The sequence below is a fragment of the Acromyrmex echinatior genome, chromosome 6 (genome assembly GCF_024713525.1).
Source record: "Acromyrmex echinatior isolate Ae372 chromosome 6, ASM2471352v2, whole genome shotgun sequence".
NCBI lineage: Eukaryota > Metazoa > Arthropoda > Insecta > Hymenoptera > Formicidae > Acromyrmex > Acromyrmex echinatior.
In genome coordinates, this window is record NC_141857.1 from 4,894,587 (window position 1) to 4,920,520 (window position 25,934).

At 38.3% G+C, this 25,934-nt stretch overlaps 2 protein-coding genes across 3 annotated transcripts in view; one reads left to right on the plus strand and one right to left on the minus strand.

The window, feature by feature from the left end:
- Window positions 1–25,934, minus strand: part of LOC105153987 (Mediator complex subunit 20) — a 94,654-nt gene that overhangs the window by 25,094 nt on the left and 43,626 nt on the right. The gene's annotated exons all lie outside the window — the stretch shown is intronic.
- Window positions 1–25,934, plus strand: part of LOC105153985 (facilitated trehalose transporter Tret1-2 homolog) — a 70,554-nt gene that overhangs the window by 8,271 nt on the left and 36,349 nt on the right. Inside the window, exon 2 of the mRNA XM_011069182.2 lies at window positions 1,080–1,607. Coding sequence (XP_011067484.1) covers window positions 1,584–1,607 — 24 coding nt within the window. The 5' untranslated portion in view covers window positions 1,080–1,583. The remainder of the gene's footprint in view (window positions 1–1,079; window positions 1,608–25,934) is intronic.

Below are 25,934 nucleotides of genomic sequence, written 5' to 3' on the forward strand. Positions count from 1 at the left end.
TTTATTTCCGTTTCGTTACGGACAGCACGGATAATAACAGCCGGACCGTGCATTCCTCGACCGCGGGCGCGGAGAAGCGCGTTGAATTTTTGCATCGCGCCGCGCGAAGTGACGTCGCATCGTCGACGGCCAATGGACGACTGCTAATGGACTGCGACGTTTTTTCAGGCGGAGTTAAAAGCCCCGACCGGTGACGTTTTGCATGCACACTATATTTATACTTGTGCACTATTAGCCAACCCGATACGATAAGACACGGGTCGTGGACGACCGAGAAAAGATGTTAGAAATGCGAACCGTGTTCGCGTAGAAGTGCTTGACAACGATACAATCGATACAATCGAAAAAATATATATCTTAAAATATATGTGAGAAATTTCTTATCTTTCATGTTTCCATTTATTTCATTAAAAAAAAAATGTATAAAATAAATTGATAAATAATATTTAAACAATACCTTTGTAATATAACGCATTCGGTTTTTTTTCAAATTTTTTTGCATTGTTTTTTCCATTGCTTGCAACTCTTTTTTAGTAACAAAGATCGTATCTACATTTGCTTGATATAAACTTATTGTAACTATTCGTTCCAAACACAACGCCAGTAATTATGAAAATAATGAATGAAATAAAATTATAACAAGTTTATCTTTACGAAAATTATAAGAGACGTTTTAAATAAAACTATATTGTCAAAGTATAAGCATCAAATATAATTTTTCTGTCTCTATCGTCGTATATAATTTAATATATTTTATTCGCGAAAGAGAGAGAGAGAGAGAGAGAGAGAGAGAGAGAATTTCTTTCACATCAAAATATACGTAACATTTCTGCCTCCGAGTCCGCATTAAAATTTTTATTATTTGTAATATTTTCCAGCGCGAGCGAATCACCAAGCATCTCATGAATTTAACTCGACTTGGAGGAACAGTAAATATTAAATAAAAGCGTGGCTTTTGCAGTTAAAACGCAGTTTCGCTCCTGACTAGAAACGAAAAAATGCGGTCGCGCGATTCCGTGCCGACTTCGAGATGAATTTCAAGCGCAATGTTCTTCAACACTCTGGGGTCCTTTTCGCAGGGCAGCCTTTCGGACGACAAAATAAAATCTGTGCCACGTAGATGCGAGAGAATCGAGAAGAAACGAGATAGCTCGACGACAACGACGTATGACCCAGATGTATAGGAAACAATCGCAAGCAAAAGCGACAATAATGACGACGCTAGAGATAAGTGTGGAATCCAGACAATAAATATATAAGACTGATATCGCGCCCCCGAGGAAAGGATAACACTGCCCATGTGGGAAGGAGATAGCAACGTATCGATTGCACGCGCGAAATATCCTCTGTTGTTCCCGCGTGGAGGAGACGCTCGTTTCTCGAGAAACTTCACTCCTTCGTGTACCTTTCCGCGAAGACAGAGCACTTCGAAAACACCTGGGACACTTCGAATATCGACTAGCTAGCGAACGAAGAGAAGAGGTATGGAAATCGTGAGACCCACCGATCGCGACTCTGTGAAGATCTCCGTGACACGCTAATTCCTAGGCGAGGACAGTGGCCGACGAAGATACGAAGAAGAGATGTCACTGAATCACAGATATTACGTAAGTAATTTGGATCTGTTTTCAGGAGAAATGGGAGAGGATATAAAATGTCGTAATGACGATGAGATATGACTTTTATGTGGGATACTAAAATAGTGACATGTTCTATCCGGCGCTTAAGTTAAAATTGTCGGAAACGCGAATAACGAGAGGTTTCTTTTTATGAGAAATATAATGAGGGGAGATTATGAGAACAAACCCATCCTTTACGAAATTCTTATACCTAGTTTACAAGTACACTAATAATAAAAATCTAAACAATTCAGATATAAAATAAGTGTCTAATAACAGTGTCTAAGTTAAGCACATGGCAAACTAAAAATAAAGTAATATAAGAAGAACCCAAAAAAATGGTCGCATCCTCGGCACTAATTGTATGCTTACTAATTTATGCTGAACTTAATTAAATTAAGCGTCATATCTCTATAATACTATAACGAGAAAATTTTCAAATTCAAACGTTTACTCAGAAGATAAGCCGATTTTTTTCGTACTAGCGAGACACGCCCCGATTTGCGTCGTTGTATTCATTCTAATGCGGGGAAAAGTTTTTAGTCGCGAGAGCGCCGCTAGAAGAAGAGCACTCGTCGCTGTAAACTTCAAAGTCGATTAGTGGATACATCGTGTTGATCTCGCGCACGTCAAAGATGCGAGACAAATATTAAATTTAACCGCAAGATGCAAATTTAAGTAACCTCAATCATTTTCCTCTCGAAAACAGATTTTTTTAGTTATGACAATATTATATTCATGGACGCAGTCACTCGAAAAAAATCTATAAAGATATAAATTAAACATTTAGGTCTATTTTCATAACGTATGATTCAATTTCATGACTCTAGTTATTGTTTGAATTTCTGAGTGTCTTGACTAGAATGTTTGATAGATTTAATTATATAGCCCGTTTTCACAATGTAAGTATAGTTACCCAAAGATGAAAGATTACCGAGAAATTAATTAACAAAATTCATTCAAATTAAAATAAATATAATTTTGTGACTCTAAGAATAAATCAAATATATAAAAGTAAATTGTATATTTAAGCTTCCGCAGATGTTAATGTATAAATAATATAAGCCGATAAAATATAATTCGTAAAAAAATTGGAATGCACTCTCTTACCAACAAAATTAATTACAAACGTTTCAACTCTAAATTTGAGTCCTCTTCAGTGCAGAAGTCAAGTACAAGCTGCACTTTGTTCATTTCATGATAACCTTTAATTTTTAGGTAACCGCATATTGTGAAAATGGGTTATATAATTAAACCCATCAAACATTCTAGTCGAGATAACCAGAACTTCAATTACAATAACTAGAGTTTTGCTTGGAATGTAATCAGAATGCATTTTGTTCGCATCTCTTGTTGATACAATCGGAACATTTTTCTCACCATTGTAATTACGAATAGCAGTACATTAAACTATTTTCGGAGTAAGAAACTCTGCTTCTCTTTCTGTTGCGCAAATTACGTTGGCCCAGTTAATAAAGTATGCCGAGATTACACGGCTGTTTCGCGCCAGTGCTACAATGCGGCGTACTGGACGACAAATTCGAATCTCACCGCAGTACGGTGGTTATTGTTCGCAATGGCCGTATCCAGAACATAATAGATAAGCGTGGACCTCGCAGGCCGAGCGACAGCCTTGCCGCTGGATATCGACCGCTGCTGTCTCCTATCCTTCCTGTGCATCTCCCGTGGCGCAACTGCGTCCGAGAAATTAAAGCTATCCGTTTTAAAACCCCTTCATCCTCGTTGTAATATGTCTAAACGGACGGAAAACGTATCCCACGTGCGCTCGGATAATTATGAATAATTCAAGTAGTTTCTTCTTTATTACGTTTCCTTCTGCGTGCGAATTTTTTCCTGCTACTTCTACAAAATATACCATCGAGTTGTATCTCCATATCATTACATAATGTCATTAATATATGATCTACGTACATTTTGCGTAACCAATACGTTTCGTCACGGCACGCAGGCGAACGATGGCGTTTGATTTCTTTTCTCGACGCGACATCGGAAGTATCGCTCATACGCCGAGTGGAGAGAAATTATTTATGTATGTATGCATCTTGTATATCGATTCTCGCACGCCAACACGACGTATATTATTATTATTACCTTCCCGTGTTTGACGAGGAGACGCAGCGCGCATCAAGAGCAGCTGCAACGACGCGGTCGTGCATGCGGGCGGACATATAAAATATAGCGGTAAAAGTGTCGCTGACACGTTAGAAAAATCGCTACTGCAGCCGAAGGAATAAATTATCGATATACGTCTCTTGTTCCCTACTAAGCCATCGTGCAGAGTTCGTAAAATTAAAGCGGATCGCGTCAAATTTTTTCTGAGAGATAGGCATCGATACCGGTCGAAATTTATGGATTTTCATGCCTATTTCGTTCGTAGGAGCGTTAAGGAAGCTGCGGATATGTCGAAGCTAGAGATCCTTAAAAGATTGGACACTGATTAGGTAACTTCTGATTAATTCACCGTACTTTTCAAGACTTGCTTAAGATAGAATGAGATAGATGCATAAGAAAAAATGAGATATCATTCTATCTTATGTACAATCGATCTCATTCCATCTTAAGCAGGTCTCGAAAAATATGGCGGACCAAGCATGGTGTCCAATTTCTTACTTGAGGATCTCTAATCGAGATAATTATCATCGGGATAAGGAGAAACGATGACACCGGGAAAATTAATGTTCGCTAAAAATTTGATTAGTAAAGTTGTGTTGATTAGTTAAGTTATTATTACGATTGATTATTTTATAAAATGTTTTCTGAACGAAAGAAAAGATCAGCTAAACAGTTTTCTATAAAGTTATCTTCTCTTCGTTTTGACAGAAATAATTAATTGCAACGTGAGGAAAGAATTGATATTAAAAATAGCTAAAGAGCAAATAACTAAGAAGTAATTTAAATGATAGACTCAATTGAGCGAAGAATTGCGAGTGGGAAATATCGGAGCAGAAGAAATTTCTATTGTTTATATTCTGTCTCTGTTTAAAATAGGTTCTACAATTAACAGACCGTCTACTAGAGACGAACAACAGCGGTAATAAGTTCAACTCTTTTAAGACGCACGGTGTTCCGCGAATTCTGCAGGGAGGACATCAAAGTCGTTATTGTTAGCTGGCAAGAATACTTAGCACTTAACAACAACGAACAAAGGTATCGGACATCAAAGACTCTTTGTCGGGAAAAATTATTACATAGGATACTTACATAAGTATTCATATATACGTACAGATTGTTTAAAAGCCCTGCATTTAAATCGCTGCTTCAAATCATAGAGACATTAGACGGCAATATTCTTTGGCAGGAATCCCAAGAAGTTTCAAGTTACAAGTGATTAAGAATTAATCATTCCACCGAATTAAAATCTGAAGACTGAAACTGCAGACGCGAGCGATTGAAGTATTAATTCCTATGGAGGTATATTAATTCTTAACATACGGGCTATTAAGAAGTTTTAAGTCATAAGGGACTAAAAATTAATCAATTCGCTGAATTAAGATCTGAAGCTGCGGACGATCAATTGAAGTATTAATTCCTGCGGTGATATATTAAGTTTCTTAGCACGCGGGATAGCAAGAAGTTTTAAATTATGACCAATTAAAAAATGATCGTTTCGCCAAATTAAGATCTGAAATGATTGATTGTATAAAATATTAATATCTGCAGATGTATATTAAACCTTAGTACGCAAAAATATTACTAATATGGTCAAGGACAGTGGTTCATTTCTCAAACGCACGTCAGTCGATCTCGTACGAATTGATGACCGTATCGATATTTCGCATTTCACGTTCGTGAAATCCAGGTGATCGGTGTCGAATGATCTGCAGGTTCGCGCACGTTTATTCATAGACAGCTCGGGCATCACGTGCGATGCAGACGCTCGTTAAACACGCGTGCAAACCTGCTTTGCGTGTTGCACACGCGCGACAATCCTCTGTGCCGATCGTGCTGTATTGTTCTTTTGCTCTGTCGGCCGAGACGCTTTAAAGGCAGCTGAATCATCTCCTATTCGTAGACGAGGGTGCGCGCTAAGCATCAGAAATGACTCTAATAATCATTAAAACTGAAATATCATGTTTATGCTAATATATTTCAGGATTGTACGCGCTCATCTCACCATAGTACGGAGGATAGACAATCGAAGATTACCATTTGACATTAGGTTTTGGATATAAAGTCATATGTAAAGAGATTCAGATTTGAGATACAATCTCACGTTCATTTTCTTTCTTTTCACATTTCCTTTTTATATGAAATTTCTCATTTCATTACGAATAATTGATATGTAACTTTTCACATAAAATATACTCATTTTGTTATGAATATAAATCGTGACATATAAATATTCTAAGGAAAGTGCATCATTCATGCCAGTTTCCATTAATGTAGGTTAACAATGTAAATTAATTTTGGCCAAATTCCTCGTTTTAAAATTCCATAATTGTTCCAGATAAAATTTTATGATTTTTTTCCTTATTCAATAATAATTTGAAATTTTTTGTATTTTTCATTTGGAAACCGTTAAATAATTTTTTGCAACAGCAATTTAACTAATTTAATAGTAACGTAAATTACTATTAATGTTACTAACACTTGCATTTAATTGTTGAGTTAATATTTCAAAACTACATCATAATGTACGCATATCAAATTTCTTTAAAATCGAGAATTTCTAATTTCCAGAAAATTTTGCAAAATTCCTGACTTTCCCTTGATTTCCTTAACGGTTTTCAATTTCCCTGACATTTCCCTAATCCCCTTAATTTCCATTTTTGTGACAATCCTGACTAATTTTAATCTCGTTTCGACTTACTCTTTGTCCTTTTCTAATTCTAAGAATTCGAAAAAGACGAAAAGTCAAGTTGAACCGAGATTAAAGTTAATCTACATTGGTGGAAATGGGCATTAAGATGTCAAATTTACGCGGACAAGATTGCGACTGTCGACGTCCATCGTCGTCGTTTGTTGCACTCGTGTAAGCTTGCGAAAGCCCACTCTCGGGCTTCTGCTTTTTTTAGTCCTCTCGATTTTCCGTTCGTAAGCTGATTGACGCGCATGGCGATCGGCACACTGCCTTCGCGATACTTTTCCAACGACGCGACGCGACGCGACGCGACGCGACGCGACACGGCGAGACACGACGTCAGTAACTTCTCTCGAAATGGCACGGCGCGGGACGGCGGCGCAAATATAGATTCGCAAATTGATTCACGTTTGCGCGCACGTAGATCCGCATTAACCCATTTTCCTTTGCGCACGCCCCCGCGTGTGCCATCGTCCGCTTTCGATAGAAACGTTCGCTCCGCGAGTTTTAAGTTCGCAAACAATCAAATGCGACTCACGTGGATTTCCTACAAGATATAAATGATTTTCAGGGAAAAATATTTTCACGTTTCCATCAGATATATCCGACGTTTTTTTTTTTTTTTTTTTTTTTTTTTGGGTCGAGTTCACAGTACAAACTTGATGCTATTTCGAACGGTTAAAATTACGAAGCTAAAGATAAAAAGTGATAAGAAAAATAGTCACGAAGCCACATTGTATTTAAATATTTTCCAGCTAATTCCTTCGAATATACGTTAAGACACGTGATCAATCTATCGTGATCAAACGACCATGGATCGATGGAATCTGAGACGAGAGGCGATCGCTATCGTGTACGTATCCTCGAAGGGTATTATAGTCGATTGATTGAGTTCTAACGGGATTAAGTGCCGCCACAATAGAGGGTTGAATTATCAATATCGCTACGTGGCACGTAGCCGATCGAGGGATTCGCGAGGAACTTGGTCAGAACTCCGCGTGAATTTACGAGAGATGAATTATATGTATAGGGACTTCCGATGGCGAGTGATCTAACGACATTAGTCTTGCCGAGTGCGAACTTTCGTCGTTACCGTCAACGTGTCACGGCGGTGTCTACGATGTTATTGTAATAAATACTACACGCCACAGAGCTCGGGACGCTAATGAAATGTTCAGCTAACACGCACGGGAATTTGACATGTGGGTCAACAACGGATTTTACCTTTACACAGCCGTTAATAGCTATTAGACTGATAGCGTTACAGCAATTGGAAGAGAGATTCGTGATATTTAATTGCCCGTCACAATTCAAAGCGCACCAAGGATATCGAGTTCCCGAAATTGTCCCGAATTGTCTTCGCAGTACATTCTCTATGGGGCTCTCTAAATCTGAATCAGTAAATATTCACTAATATCAGCCCCCAGTATACTATCTGGGGGGGGGGGGGGGGAGGAAATTCTATTGAAAAAGAAAGAAGTTTGAAATTCTATAATTAAAATACTATTTGTACGTCAATTCCAATACCATAGAATATATATATATTAAAGCAAGAAATGCTACGTTTCATTAATTCTTTAGTTGAATTTCACTAGGAATTTACTGATTACTCATTAATATACTTGAAAAATTTAATGCAAATTCCTTCTTTAAATCTGAATCAATGGATAATCATTGAGATTCATCAATGAGTGCATTAAATTTTGACCAAAATACTATATTATTGTCACTGTTCTAATTGCTGGAAACGCGACTGTCGAAGAAAAAAAAATTTCAATTTTTTTTTTCTATAAAAAAATTATTCAGTCATCGTGCATTTTGACGCAGCATATCGAATGCTTTGACACACGAATATTGAGAACAACCAGTGCCAATCCCTTTATCGTAACGAACCCTTGACGAAAGCGTAGGATTTAATAGGGTTCGAGACTAATGCAATGGTCCGATAATACGGTCGGAAAATTTTGTTTGGGTCAACAACGCGTTACGCCGTATTTACGCGGCATTAATAGCTATTAGACCGATCGCGCCGCAACGATCGATCGAGCCGATGAAAAGGATATTTAATATTCCCGTCGTAATCTCGCCGCAACATAAAACGTATTATTATCCGATACAAAATAATCTTCTGGGCAATTTTTCAGAAAATGACGTCCGTTCAAACTTCGTTCAAAATGTTATTAAAGTAATGATGAGATTTCTATATAATGAGCTAATAACTTTATAAAGAACTATCTTACGATGTAATAGACAAATATCTCATGGTGCAGAAGAGAATGTATCGAGGATTGAAATTTGCGTAAATCTGTGGTGGGTATGGAACGAGTTGCGTCTCGATGAAAGGGGGGAGGGGAGGGGGTGGTGATGGTGCAGAAAGGAGGCCGGGGAGGGTGTGGGCCGCACTGCCAAAACCTGCGACCTAGATACCGATCGACCCACCAACACACATTAGAGCAGAGAGAGGGGGGGGGGGCGAGAGAAGAAAGAGAGGGAAGGGCGCAAAGGAGCAAAAGGAAGAAAAACTTAATGCAGAAATGCAAGCAAAAAAGTAAAGAGGAAAGAAAAAAGGAATGAATCTTCCCTCCTTAGGCTGCACATCGCGGAAGGAGAGAAAATTCATTTCTTTAACGCGTTTCTGAGCTAAAACGTATCTCTCTTTAAAACACGTTTTCCTCGTGCTTCTTCTCTTTTTCGATAACGCGTACTCGATGCGATTAATGCGTCCGTTGCATTTTACGTGGACGCGTGCAAGCGCGAAAATGCGGATGCGTGTTATCAGACCAGCTTATACTTTCGTGGAGCAGCGATGCATTTTACTTGAAGTGTGAAGTGGCAAAGTGCTCTTAAACGCCCTGTTGTATCCGCAGCTCTTTTCTTCTTTCTCTTCCGCATCTCACGCGAGACTTACTGGTGCTTAGAATAATTTCAAGAACGTTGGATGTGCGACGCAGGCAAAAGCATTCTCTTTCTTTCCGATTAATTGATAGGCTTTCAAGCGAAAGCTATGAAGATTCATTGTCTTACTTCTCTGTAATCATATATACGAATAATTGTAACTTGTTCGAGATACAATAAATTATTCTTGGTCGTCTATAAAGAAACTAAAAGAATAAAGAAGATTCCTTTTAATTTCTTCACTAAAATAATCTTATAAATTTTTTTGGTACTTTTTTAGATTGCTGGTAGTTATATTTAATCATGTTACAATAGGAAGTACGACTGTTCATTAAAGGATGGTGATGACGTTGATAACAGAGTACGGTCTCGAATCAGTCGTCGTTGCGATAAACTTAACTCGTACAAGTTTGTGGGACAATCCATTTATGCATATTACCATATTCTAAAGATGGTACTGGAATTATAGGACTTCGTGTCTCATAAAATGTAACGTCAGTACGCTAAAGTTCAAGATTACGTGCCTCCTACGTAACCGCTCGTATCGTCGCTCACGCAACCGTGATATCAATTCACTTGCCGAGATCGCAGTCACACAATATTCTGCAAGTTTGTAATCAACGCGCTCAAAAAAGTTATAAATAAAATATAGCCAAGTACAGCACAAAGAATAATAAATAGATACGAGATGTAATTGAAGTGTTTAAAATTATATTACTGAGAGAAGTGTCCGATATTTGTATATAATTGTATGGTAAAATAATTATGATTAAGAGCTTCGTTTTCATGATTATCACTGCTATAATATTAGCAATAATAATAATAATTTTACATTATTATTTATATACATACTTACATACATACTGGCACTAAAAAGTGACTATACACGGAAAAAAATTTTTTCTTAGAATTTACCCTAAAAATATGACAGTCGTGAGATAATATTGTATTTCGAAAAATTTTAATGTAAATCTCTCATTCAATAATATTGGGTCATTTAAAAAGTATCCGCGGTTTTTTCATTCAAAAATTGAACAAAAAACCGCGGATACTTTTTAAATGACCTAATAAAATAATCTACAATAAAGGATTAAAATAAGTGATCAATTTCACTAAAGAGAGTACATGGTAAAATATTGTGTTGTACCACAAATATCATATTTTTAGGGAACATTTTAAAAGAAAATTCTCTTCGTGTAATAACTATTATGATAATTTTCAATGCCAACTATATATTTTTTTGATATGTAGAATATATAATACTATATAAATACAATTATCATTTACTGACAATATAACAGTAACGATAAAAATAGCTGAATTTATCATTTATTATTAACAGTAACCATAAAAATAGAGCTTTGAGTAATTTTACCATGTAATTGTAGTGACAAATACCAAACACTTTTCTCTCAGAGTAGATTATGAAACCTGGACAGATGAAGTCATGATAGATAAACGTCTTCAGATAAATCTTCGTAAGTATAAAAGCGACGAGGAAAGAATCAGCCACCAAAAAGAAGCGCGAGCGGAAGCAACGTGGGATGTCGTATCGCACTTCCAGCAAGATCGAAGACTTTTCTCGTTCATGGAGAGAAGAACAAAAGCTTGTTTTTCAAAACTTATTTATCAACGTCCAGAAGAGAGAGTAAGGAGAAACACTCGCTCGTGTGAGTAGTGGCGGGACGCGAAACCCACGTAGAAGAATGGCACGCTTCTTATCATTGTTATTAAGGAACGAAAGAGGAACTCGTCGAGTTGACGCAGCGATCGTTAAAAACGTACCTCGCGCGGAAAACACGCGCTGGCTGATCCTTCTTGAGGCACGGATAATGCACGGAGGAAAATACTTGGCGCGAGTCATCGCGTCGTAAACCGACCCGTTTAATTAGCGTCATAATTTCGCTCGTGAATTGTGTACGCCCGGGCCGTTTGTAAAATATCACCGGGAGCGGTTGGCTGCCGGCCAGAGAGGAATAATGTAACAGAGAAGAGAGTTCTTACAATGAAAGAAGTATCGGAACCTGCGGATATAATCGAAAAAGATGAAAGAGCAATAATCTCGTTGATTTGTTGACAGCGTTTAAATTTATTAACGTGGTTTATTACGACGAAGGGTAATTCGAATTCGTCAACAACAACGACTATACATAGATCGACCAAGTATTCTGTAGCTTAAAGTCGGAAGATGGCAGTTTAACACACCCTTCATTGACATACTGGGTGTGAACCATCCACAAAATTATTTTTACTCTCTGGAACTCGATTTTTTTTTATTTTGTAGAATAAAAATACAATATATTTATTTAAAAAATCTCTGTTTTTTTTTAATTCCCAAAATAGCCTACATTCAATATGCAAAATAAGTATCATATCTGAACAACAATTCTGTAAATTTTTAACTTTTAATATTAAATTTTTTAAAAGTTACAATTTTTCAAAGATTTCAAAGATTACTCGTTTTTTCTCTATTCATTGAACTCAAGAATTTTTTTCACAAAAACTGTAATGAAATTTCAATCAAAAACTATATTTGATTGTATTCTACAGACCTTGAAACTGACCCACAATTTTTTCATATTGATTGGATTTTTTAAATAAGAATGTCAGTTGTATAAACATTGGGTGTAAGTCATTCAGTGTGTCAAAAAGCAAACCGAAAAAAAGAGGTGTGTCAACGAAGGGTTAACAGAGTGGATCCTCTTTGCTGTCTTGAGGGAAAACTCTTGACAGTTGTAAGATAGAATGAGATAACACGGATCCTCAACAGTCACTTAAACTGTCAATTTCCAGTTTCATCTCCCACCACTAAAAAACATGGAAATGCTTGGTCTATATATTGGTCTACAAGCTCGAAAATTTAAAGGAAGCCTGAAATAATTTCGGAGTATGATAAAGGGACACTCAGCGTGTAGGATTAAGGACAAAATGTGAATGCGACGAAGCAGAGAGGAGACAGTCTCCCTGTCGACTCCACCTTAGTATGCACATGATGCATGTAGTTTACACCGGTTATATTATGCCTACGAGCAAGTTTCCATAAAAGTAAAACGAAATTCTCGGGTTACGTTCCGGATTAGGAACAGAAATGCGAGCAGTCTCGCCATTTCTCCTCGATGAGGACGAGCCGCCCTTATCAAATCCGCTCTGCGGCAAAACGGAATATATTTATAACGCTTTATCGAAGTGTTGTAATAAATTGAAAGAAGAACGATATCGTTTATCATCTTTAATTAAGATGGCATATACGCGCGTGTGTGTGTGTGTGTGTGTGTGTGTGTGTGTGTGTGTGTGATAAAGAGAGAAAGCGCGGTCGCGGAGCGTCATTTTCTAATCGAGAAGTTCGATAAACAAGCGCGAGTAAACCTGTGTATCGAGAGACGTTCTCGGGGCTCGCTTGCTTAACTCCATCATCGTCAGACGCGATCCAATAGCAGGGTGAGAAAGCGGCCGAATGACAATCAATAATAATCGACGTCGCGTCGGCGAGGCGCGGAAGAAAAGCCCGGGGAAAGTTCGGTCTTTTCTTCGCTCGCTCGCTCGCTCGCTCGGGAAAAACGTATCGGTTTTCAGGCTAACTCGATTCGACTCCCGAGACGAGATTGCAGCCGGCGTAACTAGGTTAAGCGACGAACTCAGCAGGGGGGCTGAATATCTACGAAATATGCGACCTTGCAATATTCGCATCCCCGCACTTTTTCCTCGAGCAGCCCTTGAGAACAGATGAAGGGTCTGGCAACTTTCGGGTTCGATAAAACGTCGAGTGGTACAGTCTAAAAGAGAATCACCGAAAGGAATCGGAAGTTTCTGCAAAATTATACGCACTAAACCATTTTGCGGACTTAATCAAACTTCCCTCTTTGGGGAATTAACCGGATTAAAACTCGAAACGTCGCGGGCACTCGCCTAGCTCCACTCGTTATCGTTTTCGTAACGACGCGAGAACGAAGAAGTTCCCGGGATCGTTTCTGGTCCAATTAAATCTAGACAATGTCCAGATTACCGCGGCTCACGGACGCTCGTTACTGTATTTCGGCGAGAGATGAAAGGAAAACGGTCCGCTGTAACGAACGGTGAATTTTTGAACGGTCCATTCAAGAAAACTACATCTTTGATTGATTTCTAATGATGTAAGTAATGCAGTTTAATAAAACAATTTATTGCAGTAAAGAAAGAATTCATGTTTTAATTTGCCTTAATTAAAAATATGTGGTTCGAACTTGTAAGATTATTGCGCTCTATTTATCGCGCTTCCCACTCTAATCATTTGTCTAATTTTCTCACTGTTATCTTAATTTATTTCTCACTTACTCCCATTTATTGTAACGCGAAAAAGAGAAATTATTAAAGAAATAACAAGACGGTACTTAAACTAAAAAATATGTATCTGTTAGCCCGTTTATCATATTTATTTTTGCAGTAAACGCTGTCGAGAGAACCTCCTTCGAAGTTCTCTCTAAAAATCACGTTCGCGCAGCCTGCGCATAAAATAGAAGGGGCGGACTGACTCTACCCGAGGCGAATTGTTATCGCCTCCTTGTTCGAGGAGAGAGCTTAGACTAAGACCCTTCGAAAAAGTTCGCGAGGAGATCGGGTTGCGAGGGCGGTGCGATGTAGTCTCGCTGAATGCGTTACGAACGCTTGGAGATGCGGTCGTACCAGCTGTAAAGTAACGAGGTCCATGTATACGTAGAAGGGTTCAGTACGCGCACGTTATGTCGGGACCTGATTTATGAAACGATTTCCCTTCTCCGAGGAAGCCCGACGAGATCCAAGCATTAAACTCATCCAAGTCTGTCAACAATGTCTTCTTCTACCTGCCCTTTTCGAACTTCGCAAATGTTTTCCCTGTAAAGGTTCGTTCCTATTAAAACCGATCATGCCGAATCATCATGGTTTCTTCTTCCTTTTTATACAAATATAAGAAAAAGTCAGTATTGCTTCAGTGAAGACGAACCTTAAGACATGGATTCGTTGCAAAGAGACGACCTTGCGGTTCCAAGTTCCTCGGGCTCATCGAGATAACCTGCATACCGAGATGTCATTCCGAGCAATAAAATGTCAGGAATCATGTCTCGTATTTTTTACATCGATTTCATGTTATATTTTTCCTGGATCTCCCTCCACACCGCGTGCACGTCAATTTTATTGTGCGATCATACAAGATTGTCGTTGAAAAATTAGCTATTATACATACTGACAACCCGGATACGACTCTGACAACTAACTGGCTAATGCCTCTCGCGATACGATCGACGATCCGTATTGTTGCGACATTAATGTACACGCTTGGGAACAAGCTGCACAACGTGAATGCTCGCGTATAGAAATAACTCTTCCGCAGATCTTCATTGTGCGGTAACGAGACATCTCTCCGCGGGGGATGGAGAGATGAACAGTCGTAAAACGGAGTTACTTGTAGAACTCAATGGCATCGAGAAAGAGAGAGCAGGTGGGAAGATGTGATATTACTGTACGCCTCTGAGCCAATAGTTGGTCATAATATGAGCTAATCGAATACTAATATATAAAGCACTTATGACATTGTATTATAATTTATCCGATAACCTCTGGAGATTATTTAGCCGCTTCGGATATTGTTGCCAATTAACCCTCCACTGATCAAGGATTTCGAAAACACAATCGATTTGATGACGTGAATTGTGAAAGATTAAAAATTTATAAAAAATAAATAAAATACAATTCGATTTCTGTAATAGTACAAACTCGTTAAAGCTTTTACAAATATGCAAGAATTTCAGATTGTTAATAAAAAGTCCGGAACGATATACAAAAATCTGCATTAAGTTCAAAAATGCAACTTATAGACGGATAATGCAAAATTCCATATGATTGATGGGGGATTAAATATTTTCGCATATTTCCTTAGATAAATTGATTTGGTTTAATGTAAGAAGAGGAATCAAATTTTTCTCCGATTCACTTGTATCTGCGGCACAAACTCACAAAGTAAGTTTATTGTAAATATAATGCTCGTTTTATCGGAAGCGTACAATAGTGGTTCTCGTTTTGCTCGTTAAATTGCAACAGAAATCGAATTCGCTCCAGAAACGTCGAATCCACAAAACTGTCGAATCTATATACGTACGCAAGCGACGTGGCGTTCCTGTTTTGCATTTTCAATAGAACGGTTCGCCGTTTTCTCGGCAACGAGCGACGCTTTGCACAATGAATATTTTCTAGCGCCGTTCCTCGAAAGAAATTAAAGTCAACGGCGAAAAATGGAACCGTCGAACGCGATGCTCCTGCTGGACCATCGATTGCTGTCCGATACTATCGAGAAACGCGAGTTGCACAAGCTCGTTGTTACGTGTCCCCGTGATACACTTTTCACGTCGCAATGTATGTCACAGTTGCCAGTGTCGCTAGCTTGTTTCCGGAAGGAAATTAAATGTGTGGACGAAGAATGCGAGTTCAACGAGATCCCGGCACGATTTCAACAGAGAGAAACGCGAAAGAATATGATAGTTATCTCTCCTATAGTTCGCTTTTCGAATTTAACAACTATTTTATTTCTTACCTTTTTAAAGTTAAAAATGAGTGCGATGATAAATTGTAACACGACGTGTAGAGATGTTCTGCGGCTGCAGTTAACGATTTACGGCAGAGTCAGAGTCGTTCGAGAACATGGAAGCTGAAGAGGCTGAAATCGTCGTACGATTTCATTGAGCTTCCGGTTGTAAAACGACAGACCGATCGATCGACGACGAGGAGGATATCAAGTGACCCGAATAATCTGCCGATTGAATTTGGCTGTCATTATTTATTTAGGTGGATCTCATCTCGGCCGAGCAATCTCGAGACACTCGAGAAACTAGGGACGACGAAAGGAAAAGGACGGAACGGTGGGATCTCGCTGAGATACGGGCGAGTCAATGATCGATTTTAATTTCCGCCTGTTGGAGGAAATAAATTGCGCCTGCCTGTGTATAGAGAGATAAATCGCGTAGGTATACTTACGTGTATGTGTATACGTGCCATTCTGTACTGTCACGCTAAATGCACAAAGTGGCGGTACGTGAATGGTCAAATTACTCGAACGGCACGCGTTAGAATGGCTCGCAGACTCGGAAGTTGGATGAACACGTCGTTTACTATTAGTCTGCGAAAATATCGGTGGTATTGCAAAATTTATTCAATAAGCGAATATCAATATTTAATAAACGACGGTTTCTTCGTGCAGTAATTACTTCAACCTCGTTAATAAGTAGATTTTCTTTATTAACGTAATATTTTCCACGTTATATAATAAGATAAAAAATATTTAAAAAGAAATAACATTACGTTATATATTTCTCTACGTTTTTTCATCATTCAAAATCGACCATAGTTATTGTAGCAAATGGATACGTTATTAGATTTATTTGAAGCGCAACGATGCGATTTATTCCTTCACTGATTGGCTTTACCGTCGTATAACGAGATTATTTTCGACGAAGACTTCTCTCATAACAGCTGATATTTTGCAGAGAGGGATTGGAACGTTTCCACTCGAAAAGGGGCGCGGACGTTTGTTCTGAAGCGAAATCAGGACGAACGATCAGAATGGAGTCATCGGTGAAGGGTAGCCGGGAACGCGAAGGGTACTTTATCACGTGGAACAAGCGGTGGCGATCAGTGTAATTTTTAATTTAATCTCAACAGCGTACACAAAAAGCGGGATTGCTTCTGCGATATATGTTTTATTGCTTTGCGATTTATGAAAATAAGAAAATCTTCAATGTTTTTGCATCATGAATCGAATATTTTCTCGTTGTCGAACTATGAATGCAATAATGCGATAATGCAATACAAAATAATAAGAAAATTCCTATGAGGATAAATTTCTATAAGAAATTTAGAAGCCGAGATATTAGTTTTCATTTCCCTTTTCCCCTTATTGCAAAAATCCATTTTGCCATTCGCGTTTTTATTTCCCGTTTTTCCTGAAACAGTCGTATTTATCAAGCACGTCCTGTAATTTTATCGAGAACTACAATCTCTCTTTTATTTCAATACAACGTAAACGATTTTTTTTTTTTGCGGAAAAAAAATGTCGGAGCGCGACGATTGAAGCGGTCACGAGGGAGATTGATGAGAGCGAAGATGAAAGGATGAGAAGGAGAGAGAGCGAACAAAGGAGGGGACGGACAAAGGAGAGCGACTGAAATAAAAGAAGAAACTGTCGAGTAGAACACCGCGATGTGACTGAATTAATTATCGGTTTTTGCCGCGACCTCGCCCACTCCGTATTTTTTTGTCGGCAAGCGCATTTGTATCTCTTCTCCGTCCCACCTTCCATCTTTCGCAGCGAACGCACGAATCGCGTTTAACCCAGAAAGGCTACATACCGAACGAAGTGTGCTCGGTGCAGCTTCTCTTCCCTCTACTCGCCGCACATTTCTCATTCTACCCTTCCTGTTTTTCGTTGCTTCGATTTTTCCTGTTTTCCTTCGTTCGAAAGTAATACTACCTTTTTTATCCGCGCTTCAGATACCCCCCGTCTTTCAGAGTCCGGCAATTAGTCTACGACAATGCCATATTTTACATATTTTTAGTGAACGTTCATCTTCGAGTGGAAGGAAAAGGAGAATAATATTTCAACGTCGTGACTTTTATGTGCGTAAGAAATCGTGCGTGTATTATATACTCGATTCAAGGGCATCTCGAGGGCAGTGGTTACTTTATCAAAAGTAATGAAGCAATTAAGGATTTAGTAATAAGTCAGTCGTCACCATAAGCAACTGATCCATCGGAAAAAAATTTCTTTCTTTTTTTTTTTCTTGCCGAGGCGTGTTTTACCGAAGAGACCAACGCCAATAAATGCCGGCACGGTCGATTATTACGCGCCCCTGATTTTGCCCACGGCGTTAATTCATTTGAGCGTGGTTCTCGATTTTCCATCTTCGAAAATGCACCAATGTCCGCCCGGCGCTACTTCACTCAATTTATTCCGCCATGAACGAAAATATTTTTGCCTGTCGCCGCGAGCTGCTCGAAAAGTGCGAACCGTTTCAACAACTAAATTAAAACGCACACCTTTTTAAAAGGCAGTCAATATCCGAGCTCCGCTCGGATCGATCGAAAGAAATTTTGATTATTTTAAAATTCAGGCAACAAGAAATCGAAAGATCTAAGTATTTAACTATTACATCTCTTTGATGTGAATAAAAGATCGTTTCAATTATTTAACATATTAGCTTGATTATGAACAAATATTATGTACTAAAAGTTTTGTCGCACAAGATTAATTTACCGTTCTCACAATCTTTTCTTGAATTGCGGATATAACCTTTACGGAAATCTAAAAGAAATCCTCGCGGAAACAGCATGGATAATCGAAAGCATTATAGAAATCGTAAATCACTCGTAAAAACGGGTAGCTCATTAATAAAAGACGCTTATACTGGGGTGAGAAAGTGGCGTCCGCTACTGTGGCAAAATTGGCAAAGTACCAAGTCACGAACAATATACCTAGAAATTCCGACACGTTATCCATTCGAGCTAATCAAAGGCGGTTCGCTCGTCTTGTCTGAAAAATATCGTGATCTCGATGTAGTATACGTGTCGCCTGTCGTCGCTCGCAAATCCAAACACGAAATTGCGATTAAGCCAGCAAATAGCAACGAAGACTCACGATTCCGGATAAATTAGATTTCGTTAATCAAACCGACATTTACCGAGCACAGCGCATAGTACAGTACTGCGATCAAACATTTGTTCTAATTTTTAAACAAAAATTTATCGCATTAATTTTGATTTAAAATTATGATTGTTGGCACAGTTATCTTTATAATGCAAAAATCATTAAGACTGTGACACATAAAAAAGGTAAAGCCAGTAAAACGTAAGCGAAGTGGGCAATTACAAAGAAATCGCAGAGAAAGCAATAATGTAAATAATGACAAATACAAAATGTTGATTCGCTTACTACTTACGTTGTTTTGCGTGTCTGAATAATAGAAAGCTTGAAACTGATCGAAATTTGGAATAATTAGCCGCGTAGCGGCTACAATATTGTCCAGCCGAGATCAAAGTTCCCTTACTTCCTTTAATGTGTCATAGCTTACGGCTATAATCGCACTGTGTGCATGTATATGCATATAACAGTGCTAGCATGCATACCAAAGCGGGCGCGTATGTTATCCATCCGTAATAGCGGGTTTCAAGCCACACCGAGAGCTTTGTGGCCAAACAGGAAACAGGCCACACCGCTGAATACTCCGTATGAATCTCTCCTCGTACCTCGTCGCCCCCTTGCTCTATTCATTTCTTCCCGTATCACTTTAATAACTCGAGTAAAAAACGTTCGGATGACCCGATCGGGATTGAGCAAGGTCTAACAACGCACAGTGCGCTATTTCCCAATCCTAGAGAGACAAAAGTATTCTACGCGGGGAAAGGATTTGTTGATACAACAAATATCGTAGCTCTCTTCGTTAGTTATTATATAGCCAACGAAGGATCTATTAAGAAGACTAATCAAGAATAAAAAGTCCTTATAATTTTTTTTTTGGCTGAACAAAAAATATTTTGCGATAAATAAAATGCGAGAATATTAATGAAATAATAAATAGTGATACATAAATGTTAATTTAATAGAAATAGACACTATATAATAATATTTAATACTTACACAAATAAATAATTAAAAATTTACTAAATCTTAATACATGTTTCTTCAAATAGTACTAAGTAAACATTTACTTACCGAGTAAATAAATATTTATTTAATAAAAAAAAATGATAGCTAAATCAGATCAATGATCAATTCTGTATCAAATAAATAATGTATGTTTACATTTAGTAAATATTTATTCAGAACTATTCGAACAAATATTTACAAAAATTTAGTATTTTCTTTTCGGTGTAACTGTTTCAATAGTCTCCGAGTTCAGATGGGGCAATATTATTTGCACTAACATTGTGAGAACTCAATCACTCCTTTGTCGTGGCTTTCATAAGGGTGGCGCGCTAACGCTTAAGTGAATTTCCCTCAAGTGCGATGACAATCCTCCCTCAGAGCTTGGCGTACCGATCTTTCGGGGTTTGTGATTGCATCGGGACGAACATTGGCGAGACGGCTTTAGTTTCCGTTCAATACGAACGTCAACTCGGTTGCTCGCTAACCAGCAGAACGTTTTAAAGGATTTCCCGTTGTATTTACCGTCAAGTTACTACGACGTGAGAGGTATGGAACGCAACACGCTAAGCTGTTTGCATCTGCTTGATTGGATCTGCGTCTGCACTTCCAAATGCAGTTAGGTTAATTATCTACGTTACACATCAGTCGAGAATTGGAGCGTCATATATATGTATACGATCAAAGTGAAAACCGTAATTCCTAAGGTAATGTATTTTCCGAGAAATTACGAGAGTAAATGGAAAACCGTCGAACCGTACGTTCCGCAAGTTTGCGCAGAAAAAAAAAAAGAATAAAAAAAAAGTAGGGGGTCTAGGAATCTCTTTTCTCTCCGGAAAGAAAAAACCGTGTCGGTTGCAATAAAGATGCCGAGTACATTTATAACTTTGGGCATTGATCGCGATCATAAATATCGAGCTAATGCGATAATTGCGACACGCAGGTAGACAAAAGGAGCTCTAAGCTCCGTCTTGATTGGTCAATTTGTCCAAATAGGTGCTTTCCTTGGACGTGGGCTTCTTATTTTCACACGGAACCGCCCCGGAGCGAAGGAGGGCGAAGCTACGGAATAACGGCAATTAGAATTGTCGGACCTTTTTTCGTAGAAAGCCGGCTCTCGCGTCTCTCGGATGTGCGTCCCACCGCCCACGGCGCGGTATGATTGAACGCCGGTCCATTTAGGGGATTTAGAAATCGGACCGTTGCGACGGTCGAGAAAGGGAAGAACCTGTTCCCTCGTGATGTTTTATTGAACTCGATATTAATACCGCGTGTATCGTTCTTTCCCCCGAGATTAGACGAGATTATGTAAAGCGACACGGACGATTGCATCGCTTTGTATATTTATGTACGTGAGATCTCTATTATTATCTTGCAATAAAATATTTATGAAGTGATATTATTTACGTGTCGCTTGATGTATTATATTTCTGATGCCCAAAAAATCGACAATATTTTATCGACAAATATTAATTATAATAAATAAATATAATGTTAACTACATAATATTATATTTGCCAACAATGTGACTTTGGTATGAATTAAAATAAAAGTCGCTGCTTCTCGCGCAATCCGCAGTGACAGAGATGCGGAAGTCGGTCAAATCGATGATGGCTATCTCCCTCGTTTCGATGATGAAGCCCCCGTTTCGGCTGCACTTAACTTGATGAAAAATTTTACAGCGCAAATATCTAGCAAATATCATGGTACATAATGCAATATCGTGAAAGCCCGCGTTTGAAATGTCATTTGAGAATGGTCTGAGAATGTCTTTTTAATCTTTGGAGGTCCCCCCTGGACGTGTTTTCCTAAACTCCTTCGGAGTGTCACTGAAACGACAGATTTAGCGCTTGTACGTTGCGAGATATCTTGGGTATTTATTTAGCTGCCTTCTCGCGAGAACCTAAGAGCTAATAAATTCAATGAAAAACTGGCGCGAGTTTATTTCGATCCTCCAGATAAGGTCGCATAATTCACGATGAAAGAAATACATACGTGAGTACACAAAAGAGGGAGAGGGAGAAGGGGGAAGAGAAAGGGAAGGAAAGCACATTTTCGGCTGAGATATGCATATTACTGTGACACACGAAAAGATGAAGCCAAAGGAGTTTGAAGGAGATTCCTCGGATTTCCTTAAGCGCCTTATATCTTCATTCATTTCTTATCCAGGATGCGTTCCTCGGTGCCAATTGTCACTTGACATATTTGAGCGAACGAGTAAGAACTTCGGCGAACATCGATCAAAGCAGAATATCTTCAGAGAATAGACAATATAATTGTGAGATGCGGTTAAAATAGTTGAATGATATACGCACTAAGATATGCGTGTATTTAAAAAAGCTAATTAATGCATAATTAATATACACCTTCTTAAGCAACGTTCCATTTGATCTATCAAAAGCAACGCTGAAATTATTTCATCCTTGCTGTTTATCGAATGTTAAGCAAGAACGAATAATACTCGCGAGCGCCAAGTGGAATGACGCATCCATAGAAATAAAAATAATTAACAAATATCTTAACAAATAAAAATAAATATTCTCAAAGATATCTATAATTATATCTCTAATAAAAATTCTGATATTCATTCTGCACTGCAGAATAATTGGAAAAATTAAGAAAGGGAACAAGGGGAGGATCTAGAATCCAGATCTGCGATCAGTAAATTCGTAGCTTCCATGTGCGGCCAGTGTGCGGTTTCTGTCAATGCGAGTAGATAATTTTCTTGTTTCGGCAGAGCAAGGCAGGAAATCGGCAAAAGAAAAAGCGAACAGGCAAGCGAGCAGGCAAACAGGCGAGCAGACAGGGTGGTCCAGTCTCAGATATTGCGGGCACCGCGTTTGGAAGGAAGACAAAGCGCCGAACCTCTTTTCTTTTTCAACAAAATGTGGCCCTCGAGTGCTTGCATACGTTTTTTCAGTTTTGCAATCTAAGACGAGCTATCCTTTCCTTTTTTAAAAATAAATATGCGTCTGCGTCTCTTGTGTAACGACATTTTTATTTCGCGTTTGACGTTGGACAGACCCGCCCGGGCTTGTTGTGTGTTCAAAGATCTCTTTTTCCGAAATTCACGACTGCTATGCTTCCCGAGGTCCCCGCGAGGACCATCCACTTATTGGCACGAATAACTTCGAGCACGAGTTTGATACATTAATAATTAAACGTGAGAAATAGACACTCTTGAACCACACGTGCTTCCTCCCCTCCCCCCCCTCTCTCTCTCTCTTTCTTTCTTTCTCTCAAATGTCGATTACTCAAAAGGTTCTCATTTCCGAATGTTTTTCGCGGAAAATGCACCTGATGAGTCTTCATCAGTTCACAGACATTAAAAGTTTATCCATTATTTCATAAATGCGACGTAATTCTAAAATATTTTTTGGATAATAAAAATTCCATTGTAACATCCCATTAGCTGATGAAATATCCGAAGGGGGAGATTATGAGCTTGTTTTCAAATCGGCTTTAAATAGTTACAGATTCATAGATGCACGGTCGTTTAACTGTCATGCAAATTAAGATTGCCAATTGCTCGCTAACATGATTATATTGACGATTATACTCGATCCGCCTGCTTATCAGCGAGTTAATGTGTCACGCAGGATCCACATTGCATTCAATTGCGATCTGACGTGACCGCGAAGGGATCATTGGGGATGCAGATTGGATCAACAGTCATCAGAAATAAACGCGGAATGGCGCTAAAATTTATACTACGTTCGCTGAATATTTATCAAGCGTTTAATGAACGTTATATAAACGTGACGACTTAGAAACCATCGGGAAAGCAGCGCGCTTAACAGCAGAACAAAAGGAACTTCGCGGAGAATCGCTGACTTAATTGGCGGCATTTAGCATAATAGCTACGGCAGGTCTGACCCCATAGTTTGAACGAGTCTTCTTTCCCGCATTGCTGTTGTAACCAATTATTGTGCGCACGTCCAACAATGGGCTCTACTACACAATATTAACGGCCGGACATGGGCGATAGGCATGGCGCGAAATATCGCGTAAAAGTTCCGACGTGCATTTCCACCTCTCCGTTTCGCAAGCCCGACTTTACATTCTCGTCCGTTATTTCAACCGAAAATACGCGCAGTCATTCGTCCATTATATTATTTTTGGAATAACCGTGGAACTTTTCCCTTTCTTGCACGACGCAAGGTGTATATGTTAAAAATATGGCGTAATAAAAAAAATTTATAGTAATATAAATCAAGTAAAAAATATTTAAATTTTCAATTTTTGTTTCCTCGGCAATATCGTTATGATAAAGTAAAGACGTGGGACGGAAGGAAACAAATTATAGCACGATAATGCTGAGAGAAAAGAGAAAGAGGCGCATCGCGCGATTATGATCGACCTCCCAAGTGTTTCCGAATAATGTGGCATAAAAAACGGAAAAGACAAGAGGCCCGATCCTCGTCAAAGTCACGCACAGACTTAAAGCGAGGGTTAATGGAAACGTTAACGTCGACACGAAATGCTGTCTTCTTTCGAAAAGAGTTTCGGGCGTGATATCTTTCTTTTTTTGTATGTTACAAATTATACGGATGCTGCTCCGCGGCAAGAACGGCATCCCGAATTCAACGTGCCATATGCAGAAGAGATTTGTAATAATTGCTTCGTCAAGCGTAAGATTTCGTGTTTAAATCTTTCTGATAGCTTCTAAAATATCTATGACGTATATTTTATCAATATTTTAACATCAATTTGAAAGATTACTTTGAATTAAAAATTTAAAATTAATGATAGCAAAAAAATATTTGTCATACAATATACATAAAATATATATATATATATATATATATATATATATATAATTAATATATATATAAATTCTTAATCAAAATATAATTCGATACATGGAAAAAATGATTTTGCTGAAGTAAATAAATTTTTATGAATACAAATCTGAAAATAATAAAAAATAGATTTGCACAGATATAATTGAACGATTCGCTCAAAACTCGTAATGTTTCGAACATTATTACAACTCTCTAATTCTGAATTAATGAAATTCAACTGAAAAAAGAAAAGGAATCTGAGTATTATACAATTGAAATTTCGATATTTACATGTCAACTCCAACCATTTACATATTAAAGCAAGATTAGCTTGGTTAGGTTATTCCATGTTTCATTGATATTTTAGTTCACTCTAAAAAATTTCACTCTAAATTCATTGATAATCCAGTGACATACTTGGAACTGAATCAGTGATTATTCTGATTCAGATTTAGAGATAACAAATAAATTTCGAATGGCAAAGAATTTTAATAAATCACCGATGTGTACGAACATAGAATTTATTCTACGTACAATTCACAAATATTAAAATACCGAGTTAATTGTATCACAGTGTAATTGCAACTATACAGTGATATATTAATTCATACTCTTGACCTGAAAAAGCCTGTGTTCAAATTACATTTTAATCAATGAAAAATTCAAAACGTGATACGAGGTATATTGGCGATTGATAGAACGTTAATTTATTATTACGCGATTTAACCAAACAGTTGAGATTCAATAATATCTGTTCTGTCGGGATATATTTGAATCGTCGAATCTCATCAAAACTTGTATCGTTCTCTTTCAGTCTCTCTATATTTATGGGATTTCATCGAAATAACTTGCGCACGATAGCGGCAGAGTTTATTAACCGATTTCGTGGAGCTCTTCAAAACAATTCTGCTCCAATATCATCGATAAAAATTCGCACGAGAAGCTCATCAGTTTCGTGTGTACGGATTTAAAAATACGTGCCGGATCGTCACGGACATACGATCGTGTCGCACGATTACAGTACGAATGCACTTCGCTCGACATGCATAGCGATTCATTGTTCCCGTTTAATTGGTTTTCGCTTGCAATACCTACAAAAATCGCTGCGCGAAACTCGCACCATGTGTTGGTCTTGATTGATTCCCCCCCCCCCAAAAAAAAAAAAAAAAAAA